Below are 10,201 nucleotides of genomic sequence, written 5' to 3'. Positions count from 1 at the left end.
ATCCATCTCGAGGCATTAAGCAAGGAGACCCGCTATCCCCATATTTGTTCCTATTATGTGCAGAGGGCCTTTCATCATTGATCAAATAGGTTGTTGCATCTCATACCCTCCATGGTATCTTATCATGCAATGGGGGAGTATGCATTTCTCACCTTCTGATTGCAGATGATAGCTTCATTTTCTGCCAAGCTACAGTGGAGGAATGCCACCACCTCCTTCAGCTCCTAAGGTCCTATGAGGAAGCATTAGGCTAAGCAATAAATAGGCAGGAAACTACAATGTTCTTCAGCTGCAATACAAGACTAGATGTGAAGAGGGATATACAAAGATTGATGAGGGCAAGAATTATGGAGGATTGTGAGAAATATTTGGGCCTTCCAAGGTGGGTGGGAAGTCAAAAGTGAATACTTTCAGAGAACTTCGGGAAAAAATCTCCAAAAGAGTTATGGGGTGGAAAGAAAAATTTATTTCACATACTGGAAGGGAAATCCTAATCAAAACAGTGGCACAAACAATTCCAACCTACACTATGGGCGTTTTAAAAATCCCTAAGTCCTTATGCGATACCGTAAATTCCACCTTGGCAAAATACTAATGGGGGCAGACAAAGGATGAAAAGAAGATATATTGGATTAATTGGAAGAAGTTGTGCACTCCTAAACAATGGGGTGGTATGGGGTTTAGGAATATTCAAGCTTTTAACTTAGCTTTACTAGCTAAACAAGCATGGAGGCTGATCCACAATACTCACTCTTTGTTCTATAGGGTGTACTAAGCAAGATACTTTCCTAATTGCTCTTTCATGGATACAGGCCTTAGGAACAACCCATCCTATGTCTGGCGTAATCTGCTCGCAGTAAGGGAAATCATACGGGAAGGAGCGGTTTGGAAGGTGGGAGATGGGAGAAAAATAGTGGTTTCAAAGCATATATGGCTGCCACACAAACCAATTTTCATTAGGGAGTCTCGGCGAGATATGCTAGTAAGGGAGCTCATGAATATTGTGACTATGCAATGGGATAGACAGAAAATAGCTGAGCTGTTTGCCTATAGAACCAGAATGGAGATCCTGGCAATTCCACTACAAAACACCACGGACAAAGACAATCTGGTTTGGCAGGCGCATGGCAGCAGCAATTTCACTGTGAAATCGCCAAACTAGGTGGCATTGGGACTGCAAGATAGAGTCCAAAGTGAGCACTTAAGGGCTGGTTTGGATCGGCCAATATGGAGGAAAATATGGAAGCTAAATGCCCCCCTAAAGATACAGAATTTTCTCTGGCGTGCGTGCTCTAATATTCTGCCTACTCGAGAAAATCTACACAGGCGCAGAGTGTAGGTGGAGCTGACGTGTGGACTGTGCAGCCAGTGTCCAGAATCTATAGAACATATCCTGTGGGAGTGCCCGCTGGCCAGAAATGTATGGGCGTTATGTCGAGGGAAAATTGGAATGCGAGGAACTGGAGCAGACTAACGCAGATGGTGGTCAGATGGTAGTCAAACTAACGCAACAAGAACTGAAGCACTGGACGACGGTAGCTTGGGCAATATGGAATGCAAGGAACAAATTCTGTTTTGAAAAAGTCCAACGGCACCCGGAATATATTTTGAGAGAAGCCACTGGTTTTCTACAAGAGTACCAGTGCCCAAATGCAACACAGGTTCCAGGGGGATGAAGTTTTTCAAACAAAACAAAGGCACGGGTAGAGTGGTGCTGTTATGTCCTAGACTAGGATTTACCATTTTGGATGTATTGTAATGCTAAGTGACTCAGGTGGCCAAGGCAATACTGGTGTAATACAATAGTTGTTTTTTAAAGTTTCAATAAAATTTCTATCATGGTTCTCAAAAAAAAAGAAGGGAAATTAAACAATAGATCAACTTTTATTTGTACACTAGATTATGTAACATGGTATCTTTGATGCATTCCCTTCCTTTAAAAGGCTGTTAGGAATTGACTGGATTATTAGTACAAACACAGTCACACATTATAGTAGTAGAACAAAATATAGTACATGAAGAACACTCCTACACCAGAAGAGAAAGAAAATCACGACTCCAACACTAGAAGTGAAAGAATATCATCCATTGATCCTTTCAAAAAGGGATATTAAACTAGCATAATATTATAACAGATCATGTAGAAATGCCTAACCCCATGCTTAATCCAGGCATTATTAAAGACATTTAATTTCTTCTATTTGTTTCATGTCTCTGCAATTCACAAAAATAAAAATAAAAATCGTTAGCTCACCATTTTAAACCTTGATAACATAAGAAAAGGGATAGGAATTATTACAAGAAGGTTGTGGGTTTTAATAAGATGACAATTTCTGTTTAGTATTGTGATCATGAATGAGAAATGAAAATCCAATTTTACAATCAGCTATGATAATCTACTCAAAATTAATAAAAAGGTCAACATAAAATCTCCATGTTTTTTTAATAGAATTGTTTGGGGACTGAATGAAATCAAAGTAAATGAATAGAACACACTACTTAATGTAATCTTATAATCAAAATTAAATACCCCTTACTTGAGCTCTATTTGGTCTGCCTTTGCGGATCCCCAAACTAATGAAAGCACTTTTTATCAATTGCAGTTCCTTAATGACTTCCTCCATACTCATCCTCTCTTTTGGGGATTCCAATGAACATAAGATTCCAATGTTAAGAATTGAGAGTAAGCACTTTTGCATGTCAACATCAATATGCCTAGAATCCTCAATATTATTAGCTTCTTCTACTTCAATTTCATTATCATTGTCATCTTTTTCTGTTGCCATCATTACTGTAGTTGCAACTCCCAATTCTTCAACTTCTCTTGGCAAAAGCATTGGGTCAACAACTTGAGCAACTCTTTTTGGTAATGCCATCTTAACAAAATTATGGAGATTTAGACCATCTTTAAACATATCATCAGTGGGCATCCTTCCTGTAAACATTTCTAGCACAAGGACTCCGTAGCTATATACATCCCCCTCAGTCGATGCCTCACCACCCATGCCATACTCTACAACTCATGGAATGGAACGAAATTAGGCAATTTCTATCTATAATGAAATAGATAAATAATATGACATATGATATTACTTCCGCAATGGAAGGAAAATGTATGAAACTTTACCCCGAGGGGCCAAATTACTTTTTTTCTTTCTTTCTTGAATGTTCAATTTGATTGAAATATATGCATACAAAGAAGATACAAAGCTTAGCCAAAGGATCAAAATGTCCATTGCCAAATTAACTTAGGCATTTCTCAGAGTATGAATCTTATTTTTGTTTTATTTATTTTATTTTAAATTTTATGTAAAATTAATTATGTGCTTGTATGTGCTCAAGTAAATATTTGTTATAAGAGACAAAGAAATAGTAAGCAAGAGAGTATGTTAATATGTTTATACTAGTTTTACGAATATTAAAAAGCTTATATACTCAAAAATACAAGTAGTTAATTCTTATCTTTTCATAAAGTGACAGAGAAAAGCAAAATATTACAAGATTATTGTTAAGAATTTAAAACTAAATAAGAGAGGTTATACCTGGAGCAACATAGCCGATAGATCCTTTTAACCCAATTGTACTAGTACACTTCTGGGAAGAATCATCAGTGCTTATGAGGAGTCTTGCTAAACCAAAGTCGCTTACATGAGCAGTCATCTCACTATCGAGAAGAATATTGCTTGGCTTTAAATCACAATGAATGATTTGTTGCTGACAATGATTGTGCAGATAATTTAATGCAAAAGCCACATCAATTGCAATAATTATTCTTTGAAGAAAGCTCAAATTTTTTGATTGATTTTCGCAATCTATCATTGGATATAACCACATATCTAAGCTCCCATTTGTCATGAATTCAAACACAAGAGCTTTAAATTCATCGCCATTATAATTGATACTGGAGCAACATGTTAAGATCTTCACAAGATTTCGGTGTCGAACATTTCTTAAGACATTGCATTCCGTCAAAAAACTCTTGGTAGCTCCTTTAGTTTGAAGGTTTAGAACTTTTACTGCAACTAACATTTCTTCTTGAGTAAGAACTCCTTTGTAAACTGATCCAAAACTACCAGATCCAATCAAATTGTTGAGAGAAAATCCATTAGTTGCTCGATGAAGCATTTTGTAGGAAATTGTTGGAAGGAGATCCGTCTTTGAGACATTAGAAGATGGTTTCTTTTTATATTTTTCCCTCCAGTAAAGAACAATAAATGATGAAACTAGAAGGAGACATGCAACCACACAAACAATTGTGATTATTGTTCTAGAAGCAAGAGGCTTTCTTGATTTTGAAACTTTGGGGCATTTTGGTAGTTGTAATTGTGGAATACCCCCACAAAGCTTATTGTTTCCAATAATTGATGTTGCATCTACATTTTTGAAAACTCCAACAGTTGGTAGTGGGCCCTCAATATCATTGAACGAAATGTTCAAGTATTTTAAAAATAAAAGTTTCTCTAGACCCTTTGGAATAAATCCTGATAACTTGTTTCGCGAAACATCCAAAAGTTCAAGGCCTTTTAAATTTGCCAGGGATGAAGGTATGATTCCTTCAAAGGAATTTCCTTGCAAGTAGAGGTTTTCTAAATTCAATAAATTTCCAATTGTTGTTGGAATTTCACCGGACAAATTGTTTCCAGAGACATCTAGAGAATTAATATTTTTCAAATTGCCAACTTCTACAGGAAATTTGCCATTAAGTGAGTTGTGGGATAAATTCAATAATAGTGACAAAGAGAAAAGAGAAAAAACCTGCAGAGGTATGACTCCACTGAGGTAATTTTGTGAAACATCCAATTTTTGCAAACTTAGGCAATTACCAATAGTTGGAGGTATGCTTCCTTCTAAATTGTTTTGAGAAAAGTGCAATTCAACCAATTGAGTGAGGTTCCCGATGGAGCTTGGGATTTGCCCTGACAATTTGTTCCCCGATAAAGACAATCCTTGCATCTTTTGAAACTTTCCAAAATAAGTAGGTATCACACCTATGAAAAGATTCTCATCCATGACCAATTTAATTAAGTTGATAAGATTCTGTAACACTGCAGGAATCATTCCAGATATTTTGTTGCTTCCAAATTCCAATTTATTGAGTTGTGTTGACAAGTTGCCAATAGAATTGGGCAAAACACCTTCAAATTGGTTACTGTCAAATGCCAGCGATTCCATTTTGCTACAGTTTCCTAAAGACGCTAGGAAGTCCAAATCCCTTCCTAAATTATTATCAGTTAGACGTAGGTGTTCGAGATCTAGTAGATATCCCAGATTAGTTGGAACTGATCCCACAAAGTTGTTTCCACCTAGGTCAAGTATTTGAAGCTTAGATGCATTGCATAAAGAACCAGGGATTGGCCCAAAGAATTCATTCTGACCAATAAAACATAGTTTGAGATTATGGAGAGTGAGGCCTATGTTTGCTGGAAGAGCGCCACTGAGTTGGTTGTAGACAATGTCTATAGTACTAATAGATGATAAATTGTAGAGAGAGGAAGGGACCAAACCGTTTAGTTTATTGAGTGCAAGTCCGAAAGTTGATAAGCTTTTCAAATGGCCTATACTCTCTGGAATATTTCCCTCTAAGTTATTATAGGAAACTGAAAAATATACGAGCAACGAAAGATTTCCCAAGGAAGGTGGGATTCCTCCTGTCAACGTGTTTGCTGAAACCCTAAGAACCAAAAGCTTAGTCATAGAGCCAAGCTCCATTGGGATTTTCCCAATAAGTTTGTTCGATTTTAAGATCATTCCCCTGAGTTCGGAGCAGTTGGTCAAGCTAGTTGGAATTTCTCCTCCCAGTGTGTTACTTGAAAGATAGAGATGTCGCAGTCGGAACAAATGGCCAGCTTCCTTTGGAATTTCACCATAAAAGCTGTTGTTTTGGAGGTTAATGGCCCTAAGAAATGTGAGGTTTCCCAAGTAAGGTGTAATGGTTCCACGCAATTTATGACCTTCTAGTACCAAGGTTGTGACTCTTTGATGATGGCGACCACATGTAATTCCATGCCAGTTGCAGAAGTGGATAGAATCATTCCATGAGCTCAAGATTCCATATGGATCATAATCAATGGATTCCTTGAATTTGAGCAAAGCCAAACGGTCAGTCTCATTTGTTGGAGTGGCAGAAGAGGTGGCAGTTTTCAAGCATAGAAGGGTTACAGTAAAGAGCAGAATGATATGAAGGAATGTAGAGCATAATAATGCAGGAAAATTGGGGTTGTGAAGCTTCATTGGTTTGGACAAGCAGGAAACTGGTGAAATATTAGTGTGAGGTAGAGCAAGATACACAGGTTTGTATTACATATGCTAATTTGTCAAATACCTCCAAAAATGTAAAATAAGTGGAAATTTCGTTTGATATATTTTTATAGGCTTCAGTATCAATAAATTGATAGCGTGCATGCCTCCAATAGAGACCCACTGCCTTTGGACAAAGACCCCAGGGTCAACTCAAATTTCGTCAAAGGTTGCCGTTAAGTGTCCAATTTTTTTGTTTCTTCAAAATTTTTTTAATTAAAGAAATTTAATTAATTATTAAAAAGTACCAGAAATTGAAAATCAAGTCATTATTAAATGTGATCATTAATCATGATTTGACGCAATTATAGCAAATATTTTAGTGATACAACTTAGAATTTTTTTAAAAATTATTTAAATCCTATCATATCTAGCTATAAAGAAAGACAATAATTATTAATGGTAATTTTGTTTTGTTAAAAAAAAGAAAAAAGAAAAAAGAAAAAAAAAAAGACCTGACGACTTTTAAGCCTTAATTCTAGGATTTTTATAGTCTTATATTTAGTTTTTATCTTTTAAATATAAAAATCAATACAAATTTAGATAGTGTCATAAAATAGACATGAGAAAAAAATGAAAAAAAAAAAATTCATGACAAGGACAACCCAATTTTAACTTGATGAGATTTGGATGAATGTAAATTTGAGTATTCAACAACTACTCTCTTGACTTGAGAGTGGGACGTCTTACTTTCTTTTGAGATTGCTTCGAAAATTTGAGTATTCAACAACTACTCTCTTGATTGAGAAGGCCTTGAATTTATGTTCACAAGAGGATGTGCAATGTCCAAACAACTTTTGGCAAATTCAAGGTGGTCCTATCTTGGAAATGGTCCTTCTCTCCTCCTTGGCCGCTTCTACCACTTCTTCTCAATTTGATTATTATTATTATCTTTTTTTTTTGGATTTTTTTTTCTAATTTTTTTGTTAAAATTAAATTGGTTAGTTGTGATTGGGGTGGCAAATTGGCTGGTTGGGTCATAAATGGGTTAGGTGTGTAATTACCCATTTATCCATTTATGATCCATTTATATATAAATTAATTATCCATTACCCGTTTAACCCATTTAATTAGTAACTCACCTATTTAACCCAATATGACCCAAATATCTCTAAAACTATAGTGGAATACCCTGTTGACTTTCAATAATACTAAAATACCCTTAAATACCCAAAAGTAAAAAGTTCCATTCTTTTTGGGTCCAAGTTTTTAAAAATATGAGCTATGCATTATACTTTGTAAATCAAAGCTCCACTCAGTTTTTAAAAGTTCCATTATGTTTGAAGAAGAGAGAGAAGATGAGCACTAACGAAGAAATCAAAGCTCAACTCAGTAAGATTTTCATTTTCTTTTTTCTTTTTCCTTACTTTTTTTTCCCCTTCAACTTTCCACTTCTCCAAACAGTAAGCTAAGCATCAAAACTTTTTTCACTCATAATGCAAAGTACAAGCTTCCGATTCGAGCTCACTGGAAATTCTCTCCGACATCGAGAACTCTCCGATCGAGCAAGTAGCTCTGACGGTTTCGATCATCAACGACACTTCTCTCCCAAGCTTCACATTCCGAACATGGATTCTAGGAACCCAAGCATGTGGCCTCCTCTCCTTTCTCAACCAATTCTTCTGGTTCCGCAAAGTGCCTCTCACGCTAACGTCGATCTCGGCTCAAATCAAGAGATGTAGTTTCAAAATTTTTTTGTCTCTGAAAACCCCAAACCCAAAATTCTCGAAAATTTTAACTTAGAAATCAACCCAAGAATTTCCTTACCTTTGTTTGGTTATTAAGAAAATCTGAGGGAAAGTGTTTAGGGATATAATATTTAGGTAAGTTTTAGATTGTAGAAGGGTTTAGGGGGGGTATTTGTGAGTTTATTTAATTTTTAATTTTAAATGTGTTTAGTGGGTATTAGTGGATTTATTCATTTAGACCCATCTAATTAATTAACCAAATGAGTCATTATCCATTTAACCCAAATATTCAAATGGGTTGGGTTAAAACTTATCCAAATAAGATGAGTAATGAACAAGTTCATAAATATGGATAAAAATTACCACCTTAACTGTAAGAATTAAATAGACATTTAACTGTACGTGACTATGAGTACTATATATTATTACCACCACCATGAATTGTCACATCAAATTTTGTATAATCGATTACCAAACTTATTCAATAATCCTAGCTACCAATTTAGTCCCCCTGTTTCTCTTCCTGTCAGACAAAAGACCTCAAGAAGTCAATCCCAGCAATGCCAAGATTTTGACGTGTGGTCCTTCATCATTAATTTTTTTGCCAGCCAACTTGTGATGCTTGAAAATTTTTGAGAATGATGTGATGGCTATGATGTATTTTCCTTTGTGCTTTTCCTTTCTAAGAGAGAGGAAACGCAGTGTAGATTGGAGCGCAATAGGATTTTAACGAGAGCTATCAAGTGTACAAGTTTATTTATTAATTAAAAGTAAAGTCTAGAAGAATCTCTGGTGGCTCTGTCAAGCGTCATATTTTCTCTTTTAAAATAACAAATTTTGAAAACTAGTTTTCGTCAAGCAGTTGAGGACTTGATTAATAATTTGATTCCCATTTAATTAGGACTTGATGTGCTGGCTGTGTGGTTTAGAATCAACGTTTTTTTTTTTTTTTTTTGTGATTCTCAAAAAAATTAAAACGTATGTGTTTGCTGGCTGTGTGGTTTAGAATCAACGTTTTTTTTTTTTTTTTTTGTGATTCTCAAAAAAATTAAAACGTATGTGTTGCATGGCTTTTATTAGATAGTGCGCACTCATGAGAACTCGATCACTAGATTTGGGTATTTTTTACCTTTTTTTTTTTTTTTTAAGTTACATCCCAACGTTTAATTTGTTTTGTACGTAATTTGTTTTTTATGTTTAAATTCATTTTACAATTTGCAATCTTTTGTGAGTGCTTATGAATTTTAATGATTTCAAGATCTAAATAATGGCATTATTGTCATTATCAAAGACTTGTTATTTATAGTAGCAGCTTTAGGTTTAGATTAGTCATTAAAAAATTTAAATTATACAAAATCTATTAAAAAAAGAACTTGAATATATCAAAAAAAAAAAAAAAAACTTATAAACACTTGAAATTTTACAATTTCCGTTTACCAGCAAAATAAAAAATGCAAAAAATGACTAATAAGAGAATTTTAATATGATAATGGTTATAAAATATATGTTTTATATGTTCTAGATTCATAGTACACGAACACCTTTTGGCAAATTCAAGATGGTACTATTTTGGAGATGGTCGTTCCCAGATTGCAAGTAAAGTCTCGAACACAAGTTTCGTATTGTGGCTCTGTCAAATGTCAAGTGTCATATTTTCTCTTTCAAAATAATAAATGTTGATAGCCATTTTACGTCAAGGATTTGAGGACTTGACTAATAATTTGATTCCCATTTAATTTGATTAGAATTTAATGTGTTGGCTGCGTGGTTTAGAATCAGCGTATGTGTTGCATGGTTGTTAGAAAGTAAAGCACTCGGTAAAACTCGCTAGATTTGGGTGTTTATGTAATTTTGATTTTAACTACATCACAATGTTTAACTTGTTTTTTTCATAAATTTTTTTGTTGGACATTATGCTTGACAAAGATTACGTTCAATTCATTTTACAAATTACAATCCTTTGTGAATGCTTATGATTTGCAATGATTTTGATATCTAATTCACATTTAGGGGCGGAGCCACAGCGTAGCTTGGCCCCCCAAATTTTATTTTATTTCTAAATTCTCTTAATGTATGTGGGTTTTTATAGTATTTTTAAATATTAGACCCAAAAAATAATCAGTGATCTAAAACCAATTGTTCATAATAACAAAAAATTGTCTTTTTTTTTTTTTTTTTTAACTCAAAAAAGAAAAGTACTCCTAGAACAACGTAAC

At 34.6% G+C, this 10,201-nt stretch overlaps 1 protein-coding gene across 1 annotated transcript; it reads right to left on the bottom strand.

Annotated features, from left to right (window-relative positions):
- Positions 1-1,865: 1,865 nt before the first annotated feature.
- LOC112026987 (probable LRR receptor-like serine/threonine-protein kinase At3g47570) lies at positions 1,866-6,331 on the bottom strand. The gene is made up of 3 exons (XM_024059651.2): positions 3,543-6,331; positions 2,538-3,013; positions 1,866-2,214 (listed from the first exon to the last, which is right to left on the bottom strand). Exons 1-3 carry the CDS (start codon positions 6,229-6,231, stop codon positions 2,188-2,190), a joined length of 3,192 nt encoding a protein of 1,063 aa, XP_023915419.1. The 5' UTR covers positions 6,232-6,331; the 3' UTR covers positions 1,866-2,187.
- Positions 6,332-10,201: the final 3,870 nt, after the last annotated feature.

This window comes from Quercus suber, unplaced genomic scaffold (assembly GCF_002906115.3).
Source record: "Quercus suber isolate HL8 unplaced genomic scaffold, Cork oak 2.0 scaffold_763, whole genome shotgun sequence".
NCBI lineage: Eukaryota > Viridiplantae > Streptophyta > Magnoliopsida > Fagales > Fagaceae > Quercus > Quercus suber.
The sequence above is the reverse complement of the archived record's forward strand: the minus strand, read 5'-3'. Positions and strand labels throughout refer to the sequence as shown.

Coding starts and splice junctions, on each gene's coding strand:
- LOC112026987 (XM_024059651.2), bottom strand. CDS start 6,231: ATGAAGCTTCACAACCCCAATTTTCCTGCATTATTATGCTCTACATTC. Junction 3,014..3,542: donor TATCGGCTATGTTGCTCCAG/GTATAACCTCTC, acceptor CATGAGTTGTAG/AGTATGGCATGGGTGGTGAG. Junction 2,215..2,537: donor GCAGACCAAATAGAGCTCAA/GTAAGGGGTATT, acceptor TGTGAATTGCAG/AGACATGAAACAAATAGAAG.